The sequence below is a fragment of the Vombatus ursinus genome, unplaced genomic scaffold (genome assembly GCF_900497805.2).
Source record: "Vombatus ursinus unplaced genomic scaffold, bare-nosed wombat genome assembly UNPS02014778.1, whole genome shotgun sequence".
Lineage (NCBI taxonomy): Eukaryota > Metazoa > Chordata > Mammalia > Diprotodontia > Vombatidae > Vombatus > Vombatus ursinus.
In genome coordinates, this window is record NW_020954556.1 from 9717834 (window position 1) to 9736258 (window position 18425).

General features: G+C 37.2%; 1 protein-coding gene across 1 annotated transcript in view; it reads right to left on the reverse strand.

Annotated features, from left to right (window-relative positions):
* LETM2 (leucine zipper and EF-hand containing transmembrane protein 2) overlaps positions 1 to 17462 on the reverse strand; it is a 25752-nt gene extending 8290 nt beyond the window's left edge. Inside the window, exons 1-7 of the mRNA XM_027865002.1 lie at positions 17416 to 17462; positions 14340 to 14787; positions 13620 to 13763; positions 10500 to 10655; positions 9694 to 9894; positions 8286 to 8405; positions 5690 to 5804 (exon numbers count right to left, since the gene is read on the reverse strand). Of these exons, the coding sequence (XP_027720803.1) occupies positions 5690 to 5804; positions 8286 to 8405; positions 9694 to 9894; positions 10500 to 10655; positions 13620 to 13763; positions 14340 to 14787; positions 17416 to 17462 (1231 nt within the window). The remainder of the gene's footprint in view (positions 1 to 5689; positions 5805 to 8285; positions 8406 to 9693; positions 9895 to 10499; positions 10656 to 13619; positions 13764 to 14339; positions 14788 to 17415) is intronic.
* Between the last annotated feature and the right edge of the window lie 963 nt (positions 17463 to 18425).

Here is an 18425-nt window from a genome sequence, read left to right on the forward strand (position 1 = left end):
TGGGGGTTTGTACAGCTGTTTTCAGAGGTACTTCTAGGGACCTGAAAAGTGTCAGTTCTTCTAAGGTGCTATCATAAGGGGCGAGGTGTTTCCTCTCTACCGCAGCAACAAGCTCCACCACGCCAGCACTCCTCCTTGCCCCAGGACCGCCCCTCAGAACTGTGAGCCAGATTCAAGCGCGGGCAAAGCAAGAGATTCCTGCCTCAGCCCTGGCAAAGAGATACTCGCAATCCCCCTCTGATCAGGCACTCGATTCCCCCTCAGTCTGTGGACCGGAAGCTCAGAAGCCAGCCGCTGCCCTCAAGGCGGCTGAGATCTAGCTTCTTCTCTCACCACAGTAACAGACTTTTCCCACTGACCTTCCAAGTTGTCTTTGGCGTTCGTGGGTTGAGACATCTGGAAACCGCCACAGCTGCCCACGATTCAGTCCTCTGAGGCCTGCTCCAGGGTCGCTGCGGCCTGTGCGCCCACACCAAACTGTGCTCCTCTTCCAGCCCAGCACGATATACCTTTCCAATCAGCCATCCAGGTTTTCTTAGGTGGGAAATTTGTTTTACTCTGTTTTGTTTTGGTTTTTTTTTGTGGGTTCTGCTGCTTTAGAATTTGTTTAGAGCCATTTTTGTAGGTATTTGGAAGGGTTTGGCAGAGAGCTCTAGCAAGTCACTGCTTCCCCTCTGCCATCTTGGCTCTGCCCCCTCTAAATCACTTTTGATTAGAGAAATGCAAATTAAAATAACTCTGAGGTATCACCTCACACCTATCAGATTGGCTAATATGACAGAAAAGGAAAATTATGGATGTTGGAGAGGATGTGGGAAAACTGGGACACTAATGCACTGTTGGTGGAGCTGTGAACTGATCTGGAAAGTAATCTGGAACTATGTCCAAAGGGCTATAAAGTTCTGTATATCTTTTGATTCAGCAATACCACTGCTATGTCTATATCCTGTAGACATCCAAAAACACAAAAAACAAAAAAGGACCTATCTATACAAAAATATTTATAGCAGTTCTTTTTATGGTAGCTTAGAATTGGAAATTGAAGTGATGTCCATCAATTGGGGAATGGATAAACAAGCTGTGGCATATGATTGTGATGGAATATATTGTGCTATAAGAAATGACAAGTAGGATGATTTCAGAAAAACCTGGAAAGACTTACATGAACTGATACAATGTGAAGTGAACAGAACCAGGAGAACATTGTACACAGTAACAGCAACACTGTATGAAGAAGAACTATAAATGACTTAGCTATTCTCAGCAATACAATGATCTAAGAGAATCCCAAAGCACTAATGATGAAGCATACCATCTGCTTTCTGAGAAAGAACAGATATTGTTTGAATATTGACTGAAGCATGTTATTTTTCACTTTCTTTCTTTCGTTGTTTTTTTTTTAATTCAAATTTTCTTGTACAAAATGACTAATTCGGAAATATGTTACAAGACTGCACATGTTTAACCTATATCTGATTGCTTACCTTCTCAGGGAGGGGGAAGGAAGGAAGGAGGAACAGAATTTGGAATTCAAAACTTTAAAAAAAAGTTAAAATTATTTTAGCATGTAATTAGAGAAAAAAAACATATATTTTTAAAAATCTGATACTAGATAACAAAAGGGCAGCTAGGTGGTGCAGTGGATGGTGTGCCAAGCCTGTAGTCAGAAAGACTCATCTTTGTGAGTTCCAATTCAGCCTCAGATACTTAACTGTGTGACCCTAGGCAAGTCACTTAACCCTGTTCGCCTCAGTTTCCTCATCTGTCAAATGAACTGGAAAAGGAAATGGCAAACCACTCCAGCATCTTTGCCAAGAAAACCCCAAATGGGATCACGAAGAGGCAGACATGACTGAACAACTGGATAAGAAATAGAGAGGGTGATCAATGAAATAGATTAGGCACACAATATTCAAAAGCAAATGAACACAGTAGCCCAGTGTTTGATAAACCTAAAGATCCCAGCTATTGGGGCAAGAACTCAATTGGACAAGAGCTTCTGGGAAAACTGGAAAGTAGTCTGGCAGAAACTATGCATAGAACAACATGTCACAACATATATCAAGATAAGTTCAAAATGGGTACGTGATTTAAACACAAAAGGTGATTATCATAAGAAGTTAGGAAAGCATGGAAAAAAATTACTTGTCAGATGTATGGAAAAAGAGAAGAATGCATGACCAAACAAGAGATAAAGAGGATCACAGAAGATAAAATGGATAATTATGATTACATTAAATTAAAAAGGGTTTACACAAACAAAACCAGCAGAGCCAAAATCAGAAAGAAAGCAGGAAATTGGGGGAAATTTTATAGCAAGTTTCTCTGAAAATATTTCATTTCTCAAATATATGGAGAACTGACCCAAATTTACAAAAATAAGAGCCATTTCTCAATTGATAAATGGTCAAAAGATACAAACAGGAAGTTTTCAAAGGAAGAAATAAAAACTATCAATAGTCATATAAAAATGCTACAAATATTAAAGAAATGCAAATTAAAACAACTCTGAGGTACCACCTCCCACCCATCAGATTGACTAAGAAAACAGTAAAGGAAAATGATAGATTCTGGAAGGGATATGGAAAAATGGGGACACTAATGCACTGGTACAGCTGTGAACTAATCCAATCATTCTAGAGAACAATATGGAATTGTGCCCAAAGGGCTATAAAACTGTACATATCCTTTGACCCAGAAATTCTGCTACAAGGGCTGTATCCCAAATAAGACTTAAAAAAAAAAAGAGGAAAAGGACCTATATGTACAAAAATATTTATAGCAGCCCTTTCTGTAGTTGCAAAGAATTGGAAACTTAGGGGATGCCCATCAATTGGGGAATGACTGAATAAATTATGGCATATGAATGTAATGGAATGCTATTACACTGTAAGAGATGATGAAGAGAAAGGTTTCAGAGGAACCTGGGAAGACTTATATGAACTAACATAAGGTGAAGTGAACAAAAGCAAAAGAATATTGTACACCGTAACAAAAATAACATAAAGATAATCAACTGTGAAACAGCTATTCTGATCAATACAATGATCCACGACAATTCCAAAGGACTCATGATGAAACATGCTATCCAGTTCCAGATAGACAACTGATGAACTGAGTGTCCAGACTGAAGCATATTTTTTTCCTCTTTATTTTTCCAGAGCATGGCTAATGTGGAAATATGTTTTACATGAGTTTATATATGTAGTGGGTATTTTATTTCTTGCCTTCTCAATGGGTAGTAGAGAGATTGGAAGAAGAGAGAGAATTTGGAACCAATATTAAAAATAAGATAAAAAAAGAAAAGAAAATCTTCCGCACAAACAAAATCAATGCTGTTCAAATTAAGAGGATAATAGTTTAACTAGGAAAAAAATCTTTAGAGTAAGTTTTTATGATAAAGATTTGATATCCAAATACAAAGGAAAGTGATTCAAGCATACAAAATCAAAAACCATTTCCTAATGGATAAATGGTCAAAAGATATGAACAGGCAGTTCTCAAGGGAAGAATTCTAAGCTACTAACAACCACATGAAAAAATGCTCCAAATCACTAAAAGATAAATGCAAATTAAAGCAACTCTAAGATTCCACCTCACACCCATCAGATTAGCAAAGATGACAAAAAAGGAAAATTGTTGCAGAGCTATCAGAGGCATAATAATGCACTGTTGTTGGAACTATGAATTGGTCCAGCCATTCTGCAAAGCAATTTGGAACTATCCCCAAAATGTCATTAAACTATGTATACTCCTTGACTCACTGGTACCACTATTGGACATGTACCCCAAAGAGATCAAAGAAGGCAGAAAAGGACTTTTATGTGCAAATATATATTTATATATATATATATATTTACAGTAGATCTTTCTGTTGTAGCAAAGAACTAGAAACAAAGTAGAATATTCATCTGTTGGGGAATGGCTGAAGAAATCATTGTATATAAATTAATAGATATTATTACACCACAAGAAATGGCAAAAGGAATGGATTCAGACAAACTTGGAAAGACTTGTATGAACTGATGCAGAGGGAGCAGAACCAGAATAATCTATACAGTGATTACAACATTGTAATGAAAAAAGAACTCTGATCAATGTAATAATGACCAACAATTAATTTAGAACATAAATGATGAAGCATGCTAACAATTTCTTGAAAGAGATGATAGATTCAAGATGCAGAAAGACACATATTTTTAGATATGACCAATATATGAATTTGTTTTACTTGATTATATTTATTTGTAACAAGGAAAAGTTGTTTTTTCTTTTGTTTTGTCTTCTGAGGAGAGGGAGAAGGATTTGGGAAAAAGAGAGGCTAGTAATCCTGATACCAAAAAAGAAAAGAACATAAAGAAGAAAAAAGGATCCCTGAAGTATTTTGAAAGAATTGGGACAGCTAGGTGGCACAGTGGATAGAGCAGTGGCCCTGGGGTCAGGAGGACCTGAGTTCAAATCTGGCCTCAGACACATAACACTCACTAGCTGTGTGACTCTGGGCAAGTCACTTAACCCCAATTGCCTCACAAAAAAAGGAAGAATTCAGACTTTTTCAATGAAATTACTCTCTTCAATGAGGCAGACTCTAACCCATCCATGCCTGCCCATTATGTGCAACTTTTGCCCATGTATTCCCAAAAGTTTGCCCCATGCAGGTCTACTTAATATGCAGAAGGCATTCTCTGCTTTCTCTAGACATTAAGATATACTCTAATCATACAACTTTCATCCTGTGTTCTTGCCATATGACCTGTCCATCTTCTCCACCACACAATTCCTCAATGAATTCTTTCATTCCTACTCTTTGAAGTTCTTCATTGGTTTTTATGTTGCAGCCTACTCATATTACCATGTGCCTCTCCATTGTCCACTGTGTGATACTAATTTTTAGTTCCTTGGAAGCAGTGGTTTTCTATATATCAACACTGGTAAAATGTTAATACTAAAAAGATGGACCTTAACTTTCATCGGAATCTTGGCATCAGTAAAAGAGCTTTGTAATTTCTTGAAAACAACACAGCCCACTCTCCTCCTCCAGTTCTAGGTCCAACTCTTTATCCATCTGTATTGTCTTTCCTTAATAATACATACTGCTGGAAAAGCTCTAAAGGGTGTCAGTCCAAATGCATGTTGAAATCTGGGCAACAAATGTTCTTCATCCACTTGGCTTTCTTATGTGGATGAACTGGCCAAACTGCTTTGAGTGATTACAACAGCCAAGAGGCTCTGCAATGGCTCTGGGCCTCAATTTAATCAGCATAATGTCATCCACAAACAGTAGCATCTGGAGGACCTCACTCTCCACAAGAAATCCTTCTTTCACCTGGACTCTGCACTAGATCTCCACTGCAGTAGTAAATACCACTGTTATTAAGTATATATAAATGAAATAAGAATCAAGTGAGAACAGAGCTATTCATGCTGGCCTAACAGAGAGAAATTAGCACTAAAATAAATTAAGTGAAAGAGAAACTTAACTAAGAAATATCCTAATAGAAACTTAAATACGAGAAGAAAAGAAAGTAATGACAAGCTCTTGGCTAGAGATTATTTAAAACAGGCCAAACCCCAAAGGGTATTTGTTTAATAGGAGCTAACTGCACTGGATATAGGTAGAGACAAGTATGCCCATGGATAAGTCTTGGTTATGACAGAAACACAGATCTTCTATAAATCAAATTACTCACCTCAATGCTTGGAGGAATCTCAATAGGCTTTGGCTTCACATCTACCAGATAGAAGGTACGGGACAACAACAACAGAGAAGGAGGGACATTCTCTTTCAGATGGAGGTCCTGCCACTGAAGGATGGGAAAGAAATGAAACAATAGAAAGAGCTCTGAAAAGGGCCCAAGGAAGCTCTTCCTTCCCTCTATAACCTTCTCTTTCAGCTGTTCAAAGAACCCAGTGACCTGCTCATCCCTAAGGCCTTATAGGCACTTTGTATTTCTGATATGCTAAGGTCCTTCATTCCTTCTTTAGCAATCACAAAATTAACCATAAAAACCTTAAGAGATCTAGTCAAAACCATTCATTTTACAAGTGTGGAAAGTGAAACTTAAGAGAGGCTAAATAACTTCACACAGATAGTTAAATGATGATAGAACCAAAGTTAGAATCCAAGTAACCTGAATCCCACAGTCTATGTTCTTTCTACCACATTAGGCTACCTCTCTAATTAGTGGAATAAATGACGTCATTAATGTGACAGGTGAAAAATGAAATTAACTGAGGAAACAAAGGTTCAAGCTTCTGAGCATATCAATTTACTAAGCAATGCATGTCAACTGCTCCACAAATAGGGACCAGTAGCCTTCCTCAGATTGGCACTGATTTCTAATTGGAGAAAAGATTAGGGACTTTCTAAGTTGGGAGGGGGAGAGTAAACAGGTACAATTTCCTGAAATCAAAAAAAAAAAAAGAGCTATCCCACTCCCCAAAAGTGTCTGTGAACAATCAAAGAAAAATGGAAACAATAACTGATTGATCAGCACAGGGACAGTTTTCAGATAAGACATATGGGTTGCTTGAGATACCTAATTGTGAGAAAACTTGCATCAGTCTTAGGATCTAACTGGGTTTCTGGTAAGCATCACCTAGGTCTTTAGTTAAGGGTCTCTAAGCAGCAGGTAGAGGTGGTCCAGTGTTCCAGCCACATAGGGATAGATTCAAACAATGCAACAAAGTCCTTTCACAATTTCCATAATTGAATAATTTGGAATTAGACGCATAATTGAATAGAAAGAGAACTTTGCTAGCTCCAGATATGATTCACAAGATGGAGTCAGTGTGGTGCATTCAATTCCCACCACCACTTGCTGCTCCAATCCCCTCAATTCCCTCACTAAGAAAAGCCACTGTCAGAACAAGACTGCAAATGGTCATGACGTAAGGTTTCTTCAACCTCTCAAAGCACTGAATAAATACTTTAAAATGTGATCAGTACCTATAGATCTGCTTATCACCTAAAAAAGGAACAAGCTACTAATGCTGGGTAAGTTCAGGGAGGCAGACTCTGAAAGCAATCTGCCCTGGATATGAGTTAAAAATTGAAAGATGACAATTGTCTCTATGTCCCAGTGCCATTATCAGTACCCTTCTATATGTCGTTTTGATCCTATAGCCAGGGCTGGCCCTAAAGAAAGGAAGCCATGCTAGTATAATAAATCAATAAGCACTTGTTAAGTGCCTACCACATGCCAGGCTTTATGCTAGGTGCTAAAGATACAAAGACAAAAGAAAAAAAGCTTTCAGGGAGCTTCTATTTTATCCATGGAGACATACATATCTAGTTACAGATAAGATAGATACAAATTGATTTTCAGAGGAAAAGCACCAGCAACTGGGGAGATCTAGAAAGGCTTCACGTAGAAGATGGTACTTGAGCCTAGCCTTGAAGGAAATCCCATAGAAATTTTAAGTAATAGAGGTGAAGGGGGAAAATACATTACAGGTCTGGTGGGGGATGGCCAATGTAAAGGTACAGAGACAAGAACTAGTGCTGTTTGTGAGGAAAAGTAAAGAAGAGCAAGCTGGCTGGATCATAGAATGAATGATAGGGATAATAGTAATAAGGTTAGACAAGTGGATTGGGGCCAAGTTGTAAAGAATTTTCAATGCTAAACAGAAGAGTTTACATTTGCTTCTAAGTCATAGGGAGCCACTGGAATTTACTGAGTAAAAGTATGTAATATGCTCTGGCCTTCACTTAAGAAAATTCACTTTGGCAATCCCTTTTCCCTCCCCCACCAAATTCTATAGACTAAGAGGGTCTGCTGAAGTTACTAAAATTCTCATTAATCAGGAATAATGGATCCAGTAAAGACTTCAGCTTAAAATGTAAATATGCTACATATAGATGGGTTTCCTCACATTGTAGACTTTTGTCTCTTCTTTTAATCAATTTGGATATCCTGGAGGATATCCTGACTTTCCAGATGTCCTACTACAAACCAACTACTTCTTAGTGGGGAATTGAAATAATAGGAAATGTAATTAGTTTGAAAATTGAAGCTTACGATACAGCGGGAAAAGCACTAGCTCTCAAGTAGTACCTGGGTTCAAATAAAACCTCTGATGCTTACTGTCTGTGAGAGCTTGGGTAAGTCATTTAACATCCTAGGTCCTCACTTTCCTCATGTGTAAAATGAGAGGTTCACACTAGATGGCCCCTGAGGTCACCTTTCAGCTCTAAAGTTACAATCCTATGATGTAAGGACAGCCACATCTGCAACTATACCATGAGGAGCCTCTGAAAAGAGCCCAAGGAAGCGGCTACTTGCCTGGGTGAGCTGTTCTCTCAACTGCTTCTCAGTGAGCCCCAGTGACCTCATCCCTCGGGCCCTACAGGCACTTTGTAGTTCAGATACACTCAGGGAATTCACTCCTTCTTTGGCAATTACCTAAAAGGAACAGAAGGGTTAATAGAAGTCCTTGGGTTCCAAGCTCACCTAAGCAGAACTGTCCAGAGGGCATAACAAATAGGGTTACTGCTCCCAAGCTTGTAGTTTGTGGGAGCTATTGTAGTCATCAAGAAAACTGTAGTGATCAGCAGATGGGGGGTGGTAAGATAAGGGGAAAGGAGTGTCCTCCCTTTCCCCAGGATATTAAAAGGAACTGAGGCATTCAAATGAATCCATCACCAAGTTAAAAATTCCCCTCTCCACAGACAGGACTTGAGGTAGTATGGTGCCTTCTGATGACACTCCTTGGCCTTTTTGGCTCTCCAGGGCTGTTCTTGATGTTTAGTTTCATCTTTATAATGTCTGGGAGAAAGTATTTACCCCATAATCTTGCCTCTAAACTTCAGAACTAACCCTGAAACAAGATTTGACATCCACTCCCTTAGTACAAATGATGGCTCTGACAAATCCCCAGTGCTCATGCAGTGATACTAAAGGAAACTAAGGAGAAGCTGTGCTAGGGAGATTCTTGGTATTTCTAGGAAACCTGCCCCTTCTGATCACCTTTCTTTTAGATCATTATCAACATTCCTTACATCTTTTTTAAGTAGCCTGCTTGGTTCTTGTAACCAAGGCAGTGTCTTCCCCAATGTATTCAAATGTTTTGGTTTTTATCCCCCTAAAACAACTAAATTGTGTTCAGTCACTCTTCCTGTGGTACCAAATACACCAGCAAAAAACATATTTGGTTAATAGCAGTATGGCAGGAGAAGAGTGAGGTGGTGAACTTTCCCTGTTAGTGTGATATCAGGATCCCACTTCCCATTTCTCCAAGTAGGCCCCTACCAGCTCTAAGTTAGTCTTAGCTAAGACAATGGAATTAATGACAGCTTGCCAAACCCTTTAAGAGAGAGTTCAGGGAGGGGCAGCTAGGTGGCGCAGTGGATGGAACACTGGTGCTGGAGTCAGGAGGACCTAAGTTCAAATCTGGCTTCAGACACTTGACACTAGCTGTGGGACCCTAGGCAAGTCACTTAATCCTAATTGCCTCACAAGAAAAAAAAAAGAGAATTCAGGGAATAACAAGTAGCTAATGATTTTAAGTGAGAGTCAAAGCAGTGACTGGTGCCATGATGGAAGTCCTGGGGGAGGTAGCGGAGGTTCTTCATTCACCTTGGCAGAAAACCTGCCATTAAATGAGAGCTTGATGCAAATACTTCATTACTAAGCTAACCCAAGATAAAGAAAATTCTTTGCTAACTCCCTGAAACTACAGTTAGGCTCTTACTTCATCATCTGCTTTTATAGACTTCAATTTCATCAGAAGCTGAAAGCGGAGCAGGTTGTTGGTTCCAAGGGTCTGAAGTTCTAGAAGTTTACACAGGGCAACCAATTGAGGTCGGTCTAAATGTTCCAGAGTTAGGTCATACTCAAATAGTTTGGAAAACTGAACAATCTCCTTTGTGCTAGGTATATGACCTGTCTGGACCTAGCCAATGGAAAAAAAGAGGCATTAAAATGTGCTTACTACTTATTTGAGCCTCCCCCAGAGTACCCTCTGTTTTAATGTCATATTTCCTAGGAGAATCTCCAAGCACTTACTGATAGTATCTGATGGCATTATGCTCATTTTACAAATTAAACCCCACCACCCCACCAACAGGCAGAAAGAAGTAAATAAACTTGCCTGGGATTAGTGGATGAATCATGAGTAAACCTCAAGTTCACTTCTGTTCTATTCATAAATCTAAAAACTTTTATGAATATTGTCTGGCATATAAGTTACACAAATACTGACATTTCTGTTACTGAGTGAAAGATACCATGGACTGTATTGTGTTATAAAGGGGAAACATATACTATTTCATATGCTGAGGCAGGTTTATTAAAGATCTATTAACCTGGCTTATTTATTTTTGCTGCACTCTGGAATGTATTCATTAGCATACCAAATGATGACCAATAAATTTCATTTGTTCATATGAATATGTATACATATATTTCTTTCACTTGATCACATTCATATTATCTGTGCATCCACCGCCATTTTCATATCCCTTCCCACCTGAAGTTATTTGTGTAAAAGGTGGACACCTGTTTTACATAGGACGAAAACTGTGTAGAGGCATCTCCTAATTTGGAGCCTTTTCCCAGCTTGGTTCGGTTCCTCCTTGCCATCTCTGTAATAGTTTCTTGGAGAAATTTTGCTAGTTCCAACTTTGCTGCCATTTTCTTTTTCTGTTTTTCTTCCTTAATGGTAGAAAAGAGAAAGAAAATAAATTAATCTTTTCTCCCTTGAGTCTTAACAAACAAGGCTGGAAGAATAGGGATTATCAGTTCTAACTGGTCACTGCTACCTCTAATTTAATATATTCGTTTTTTAGAAGTTTAATTTAAAAAGCTATTAGGGAGAACCAGTTAAGACAAAAGGTAAAACTTCATTTTAAAATTTGTCACTTTAATCTTACAACTTTATTTCTATCTTTATTCATTAAGTAACAGTTGATATGTATAACCCAGGGGTGGGGAACCTTCAGCCTTGAGGCCACATGTAGCCACCTAGGTCCTCAAGTGCGGTCCTTTGCCTGAGTCCAAGTTTTACAGAACAAATCTTTTTATTAAGGGGATTTGTCCTGTGAAGTTTGGACTCAGTCAAAGGGCCGCACTTGAGAACCTAGAGGGCCACATGTGGCCTCCAGGCCACAGGTTCCCCACCCCTGGTATAACCTATAGCAGCTTGCTTACCACCTTGGAGAGGGAGGAGGGTAGACAAGGAGGAAGAAAAATTTGGAACTCAAAATCTTATAAAAAATGAATGTTGAAAACTATTTTTACATGTAATTGGAAAAAATAAAATACTAAGAAAAAAGTAGTTGATGCCCACCACTATACTTATTAAATCCAAAGGGCACCCTTAAATTAATGCCATGGGTTAGAATGAATTGTAATAGATGGAAATTATAGAGAATGATTTTAGTTTAGTTTTATGAAAAACCTTTTAACAATAAGAGCTATTCAGAGCAGCTAGGTGGTGCAGTGGATAGAGCACCGGCCCTGGACTCAAGAGGACCTGAGTTCAAATCCGGCCTCAGACACATAACACTCGCTAGCTATGTGACCCTGGGCAAGTCACTTCACCCCAACTGCCAAAAAAAAAAGGGGGGGGAAAGAAAGAAAGAAAAAAAACAATAAGAGCTATTCGAAAGTACAGAAGACTATCTCATAAAGGACCATAAGCTCCTTCTTACTGAAGATATTCAAGTAGAAGCTGGAAAACCACTTGTTGAAGATACAATAGAAGGGAAACCTAAATATGTTGGGTTTGGACAGTAGTTTCTTCCAATTCTGAGATGCCATGAATCTGTTTAGCACAGAACTCATCAAGGCAGTCATTAATACCTCTAAACCTGACAAAACCAACCAGGGTTTCTGTCAGACTAATCCCTTATAAGTCTCAGATTTTAATGTTTTACTTCCTATGTTGTAACCAAATATTGAAGCTGATTGAACAGAGTAAGACTATGAGCATTTAATACAGAAAAGAGAATCCTATAAAGGAAGAAATCTATGACTACTCAATTCATTCCTTAATATCTATATTCAGCTCCGAATGCATATGGTTTTGCTCCTTTTTAGTGGTTAGTTAGCTTTACGGCTTAACTCAGAGTAACTATAATATTCTAAGTACGTATTATACAAATATGATAGGTGAGTGGCCTCAGAGGTCCCTTCCACCCTAGATCCATGATCCTATGACTCTTCCAGGAATATGAAACAAATGTGGCTGCTGAGGCATTTCTTAGTGCAAAAGACTCTTGTGTCCTATGGAGCAGCAGCATGTTCAGTTTTCTGGCCTCAAAAGAGAAAGTCCAAAGGAGTTCACAACAATATCTGTCAACAGAGATTTTATCTGGAAAGTAGAAGCACAAAAATGAGGGCAGAAAACCAGCCAGGAAATAAGTGGAAATATAATGGAAGTTTAAGAGTTTACAAGATGTATAAGAAAAAGGTGGCAATATGGAGAGATTGTCATTATTTATTAAGCATATTTTTGGGCAGCTACTACCTAGGTTGAGGTCCATAGGCTCTGCATACTTCTATTCAGGTTCAAAAGATGCAATAACTTTGCTCTCCAAGGTTTTGTCTACTAGGAAAAGCATACTATTAATAAATTAAATGAAGGAAAGTAAGTTAAATCTCCCCTCAACAAGCTTAATATTCTTTATCGATAATGGATGGGCATCTTTAACACATCACTTAAACTACAGTAAGACTATGAATTGCAATAAATATTGGTTAAGATCATAAAATATTTCCATGCTCTAATGCAAAAAAAAAAAGATAAAGGATTTATTCCAGTTTGAATGATCTTTTAACTAGGTGTTTTTTTTTTTTTAAACTTCAATTCAGTATGTTAACATTACTTGAGTTGGTACTCAGTGAATAAGGTAGTTCATTCTAGTTTTGGTTCATGATTCCAGAGGTTAGTTTTTGGTAGACCAAAGATTTCTGGAGGACAGAATCAGGGGCGCCCTTCAGTTTAATCCTGCGCATTGCGCGTCAAAAATATAAAACTACTAACAATTCCTGACTCATCTCCCATTTCATATCCTCTCTTCCTATGAAAAAGTTCTATGTATTTATCATCTGAAACATATGACTTTGGATTTTATTGTCATTAGAAAATTGACAGGCCTATATCTTAAAGTGGGTGATTTGTACAGTTGCATAGTTATTTTCCCTTCTTCAAGTCAGGATGATTCTTTTAAAAGGCAAGATTTTATCTTGATTTTATAACAGAAAAGCAAGTCTGTTTCTACGAAAATGAACTGAGGGCAACATTCATATCAATTACTTCTACAGCAGTTCCTTCAACTTTGCTATATCCCTGATACATTACTAGAAAGCTACATTATTCAGAACAAATTATGATTCTATTATGGGACAATCCCCCAAAATGTCAGCAGGTATATGTATCAAGCTAGGTTCCCAAATAAATCTACAAGGACACTTCACTTTCAACCTTCATGCAATCATTCCCAGAAAAGTCTACAACAAACACAATAAAGGCTCTCTCTTTTGATGGGTTCCCAACGAAAGATTCACCGGGCAACAGTTCAACCTATTCATTCTTTTAAATGACATAATAAAAGTTGAATGTTATTTTGTTTTATTTTTTAGGGGAAAAACAAGTTAAAGTATAGATATACACACCTTTTTGGATTCACTTTCAAAAGTTGATGGCAACATGTCTGGAAAGAGTTTCAGAAATACTGGTAACAGGAATTCCATGAAGGGCACAATTATGAACATGATAAATGGAACCAGGCGGAAGAGATCAGCACAAGTTCTCAGCAGCTAAAGAATTAAAAGCATATGTAATGTTCATTCTTTTAAGACATATCAGAAAGTTGTTTTGGGTTCCTAATGTGCTAAAACCCAAGACAGATTTTCTGCCGCTGCTTCCAAAACAGATAGGGTATTTCCCTTCCCTAAGGCTCTGTATGGATATTTATTATATACTGTCAGGGAAAACTTCTATATTAATCAAAACATGTTAATGGGATCTCAGTGGTTTTATCTGAGACAGAAACCTCTACTCTAATAATGCAGTATGTTTTAACATTAGTTCTGAAAACATGTATATACTTGAGATACTACTAGGCTTGCACTTAGAAGGACAATTTTTATCTGAAGCCCCTCAACACCTTAGAAAGGTTGGAAAGCAGATGGATACCTTTTCTTCAGCTAAATAGTTGGAAGCATAGGTTAAGTGACTTGCCCAAAGCTATACAGCAAGTCAGTAAAGAACTCACAAGTCTTAGTCCTTTCTTTTCACTAGTAAAAAAAAAATCCCTTTGAAATTTTAACAAGTTAGTTGTACTCAAAATGTAGTTCTCAAATAGTTTCAACTTCACCCTTCCTCTTGCCTACCCTTCGTCTCTCTCGTCGGGTCAGCACCTGTCCATGTAATAGTCTCCATACCATCCTGGCAGCAACTTTGGTGTCAATCCAAAGCAAGTAAAATCCATTGTAATAATGTTTAAGTTCATCCACAATTTTTTGTCTCAAAGACTGCTTAACCTCCTCAGTCTCAATCCCTGTTTCTTTTGGGGTTTGGGGGCTTGCTGTTACTGATTTTTCCATGGTTTGTTTAGGTTTATCTGGGAAATCTTGAAGCCAGCATGTAGATGTATGTAGTTTTCGTATTGCCTTAGTTCGTAAATAAGGTAGTTTGCTGCTTGATTGAATAGGATACAAGAATTTTTTGCTTCCATAGTTCTTCACATAGGTTTGATTTAAATGGGAGTCTGCCAGCTGAAGAAATGAAACTGATGGGGAATATCGAGGGTAGCTAGGGTGGACAAAAAGGTGAGGACCTCTAGAAAAAAAGGAACACTGCTGGGTTAAGCATATACTTTTACAAATTTAACAATTTTTTTTAAGTTTGTATATTCTTTAGGCACAGTTTACACATCCACTTAAAATGAAATCAAGATTTTTAACCCCATAATTTAAGAGTAAACAACATAAAATAACTGGTTATTATTCTAATTTGTGGCAGCATATTCTCATGCTAAATTAAACAATCCATCAGAAATGTTGATAAGAAATCAAATTTAATTTGAATAAGAGAAACTGCTGATTGGGTGAAAAAATCTTCACATCAAATATTTCTGATAAAGGCCTGACTTTCAAAATATTACAGGGGATTTATACAAATATATAAGGATCATTTATTTGTAGCTGGAAGGACCCAGAGAAGTCATCTAGTTTAATCCCCTCACTTTACAGAAGAGGAAACTAGAGCCCAAAGAGATTATATGACTTGCCCAAAGTCACCTAGATAGTAAGTGACAGTACTGGGATTCAAACCCAGTTCCTCTGACTTCAAATCCTCTTTCCTCTGCACCATGCTGAATAAAACTGAAATTCATTCCCAAATAAAAGGTCTTAAGTGATCAAGAGATATGAACAGTTTTCAAAAGAAATATAAATGATCAACAACCATGTGAAAACATGCTCCAAATCACTAATAATAAGAAAAATGCACACTAAAATAACTCTAAAGCTTTAACCTTATGCCCATCAAATTGGCAAAGATTATAAAAGACAGAAGAGCTACAAGAAGACAAACACACAAACACACTATTAATGAACTATGAATATAGATCCAACCATTCTGGAAAACAATTTGGAACTATACCAGATAAAAGACTAAATTGTCTATACCTTTTGACCTAGCATACTACTACTATGCACATACCCTAAGGAAGACAAAGACAAAGGGAAAGGTACCATATATATAAAAATATTTATGGCAACACTTTATATGGTAGTAAAAAATGAGAAACAAATAGAGTACTGATCAACTGAAGACTACATGAACAAATTACGGCATATGAATGGAATATTACTGAGCTGTAAGAAACAACATATATGAGAAATTCAGAGAAACAGGAAGATTTGTATGAGACACAGAACAAAATAAGCAGAATCAAGATAACAATACATACTATGATCACAAGAATGTCAAGGATAACAACACTAAAGGACAAAAGAACTCATCATCAACCCAATGACCAATCTTGACTGCAAAAAAATGATGATAACATATACCTCCAACCTCTTAGTAGACAGGTGATGGACTACAAATGCATAATGAGGCATATGTGGTCAGGTATGGTCAGTGTATTCATTTTGCTTAACTATATTTCTTGGTTATAAGGGAGGTTTCTTTAAGGTAAATATTAAGAAATGACAACAATGTAGAAAAATAGAACTTTAAAAAAAGATGTTAATATATAAGTGCATTTCTAGGAATAAATTGCTATCACAGCAATTAAAAGCTCTGAAAATGACTGGTGTTAATGGTAATACATTTTCCAACAGGAACCACATTCAAAAAGTTTTGCCATCTTATAACCCCGCTGTCAAAGAACAGGTAAAATTATAGTGTTGGTAGCTACTTCTCTGGTAATATAAACATTGTTTTAATGAAACACCTTAGTTTCTCTCTAGTGATTAACCAATCACACAGAAGCATTAATTACTCAGTATCATGCCAGGAACTTCCTCAAGTAATAAGCACTTACAGAATGCCCTTTACTTTAAGGTTCCTGGAGAGCTTTATGAACATGAATCAGGGTAAGCCAACACAGATGGCACATTCTCAAGTTAGACTAGTATACCTAGCTGCTTAAAAATAAAAATGAAACCAGTACTAGCAATGAAACTTCTCATGGGATAGCTAACAGCCCATCTTTGCTGCTATTCTTTTTATGAGTACAAAATACTAAGAGGTAGCGCAGTTTAGTGCAAAGATTTCTATATTTAGAGTAAGTGACTGGGTTTGAATCTTGGCTCTGACACTTACTTGTTGGATGACTATGAGCAAGTCACAACCTCACTGATCCCCAACTTCCTCATCTGCAAAACAGGGATAATACTTACCATAAAGGATTGTTATGAGGAAAGAGATTGGTAAACCTTAAAGTGCCATAGAAATATGAAATGTTGTAATTGGTCAATTCCCAATACCTAAAAATATCAAGGAGCATTTGCTGTATATTTGCAACCATAAATTGCAACTATATCACTGTTAAGATTCTTTACAACTACAGCACACCTATAATACACAAGTCTTCATATAATATATAACAGAATGGTTAAAGCTTGAAATGAGTTTATTGACCATCTAATCAAATTCTCTCAATTAGATATTTTTGAGCATTCATTTCAAAGGAAATAGAAAGCTTTATTTGAGTGAGTTCAAGTAAATATGTGTCAATTTTCTAAAACATGAAAATATTGGGAAAATCCTATGAAATGGGGAAAAAACACTAACTACTGAGGTCTAGTCCTAGCTTTGCCACTAACTTTCTATTTAACTTTGGACAAAATGCTTCATCTCATCCTTAAATTTACACCCCACTCTCAAATTCAATGAAATATTTCCTCTAGAAAATAGTAAGTATGTCAATAGGGAGTAACAACTTCCAGGTCTTACCTTGTTCTAGCAATAGCTAAGAGTATATTACGGCCATAAAAAGCCATATTTATATTGGTTTCAACTGGTCAACAAAGGGACCTAGGCAAAAGGAGTAGGATATGGTTTAGTATTTAAGAAGGCAGCAATTACAAATTGATATTTAAATTAGCAACTATTGCAAAGCTAAAACTGTTTGCATATTCTTTTTAACGTTCCTATCATAAATACACTTGCCTCTGGCCTTGACAGGGCTGTTTCGAGATACTAACAAAGCCTGGGGAAGGCAATTTTAGTGCAGCTGGAAAAGCACCAGGTTTAAGATTCTGAAATCTAAGTTCAAGTTCCTGTTCTGCTACTATTTGTGTAGCCTTAGAAAAGTCACTTAACCTCTAATGCTGTTTTCTCATCTGCAAAATTAGTTGATAGGATTGATAAACCTTAAATAGAAGGTTATATAAATGTCAACTTCCATTACTTGAGATGATCATGATGATCAAGTGACCAACAACGTTTTGATTCCTTGTTAATGGGCCTCCTGTATTAACATGCTCGCTCAATTACCAAATTTCCCAAGTAGCTGAACAGCGCACATAGGCCATAAATATATACATAGAGCAAAATTCCCTGGATTTCAATTAAATTTAATAATTATTAAATGCCTACTGTGTGCATTGTGCTAAGCGCTGAATTTGTCATTTCAACCTTTTGCTCTGTAAATCATCCTTCTCTAATCATAGAGAATCAAAAGTGGCATTCTTTTTATTTATGCAGTATTGAAGATCTACACAGTAGATCTTTCCAGTACCTCAGAATAAAAAAGCCTAGTCTCCGCTCTGGTGATTAGGCAGTTAAGGGAAACCAAGCCAGAGTTTGTTGCATTTTAATTAATACAGCAGTTTTAATTAAGACTGCCTTGGACTACTGATTTTTTTTTCAACACTGGAATATCTCTGTATACACTCCCAGCAAGGCCAGGGCTGGGAGTGCAGCCAGAGAATGAAATGTATCCTGTTTAAGAGCCACTTCTG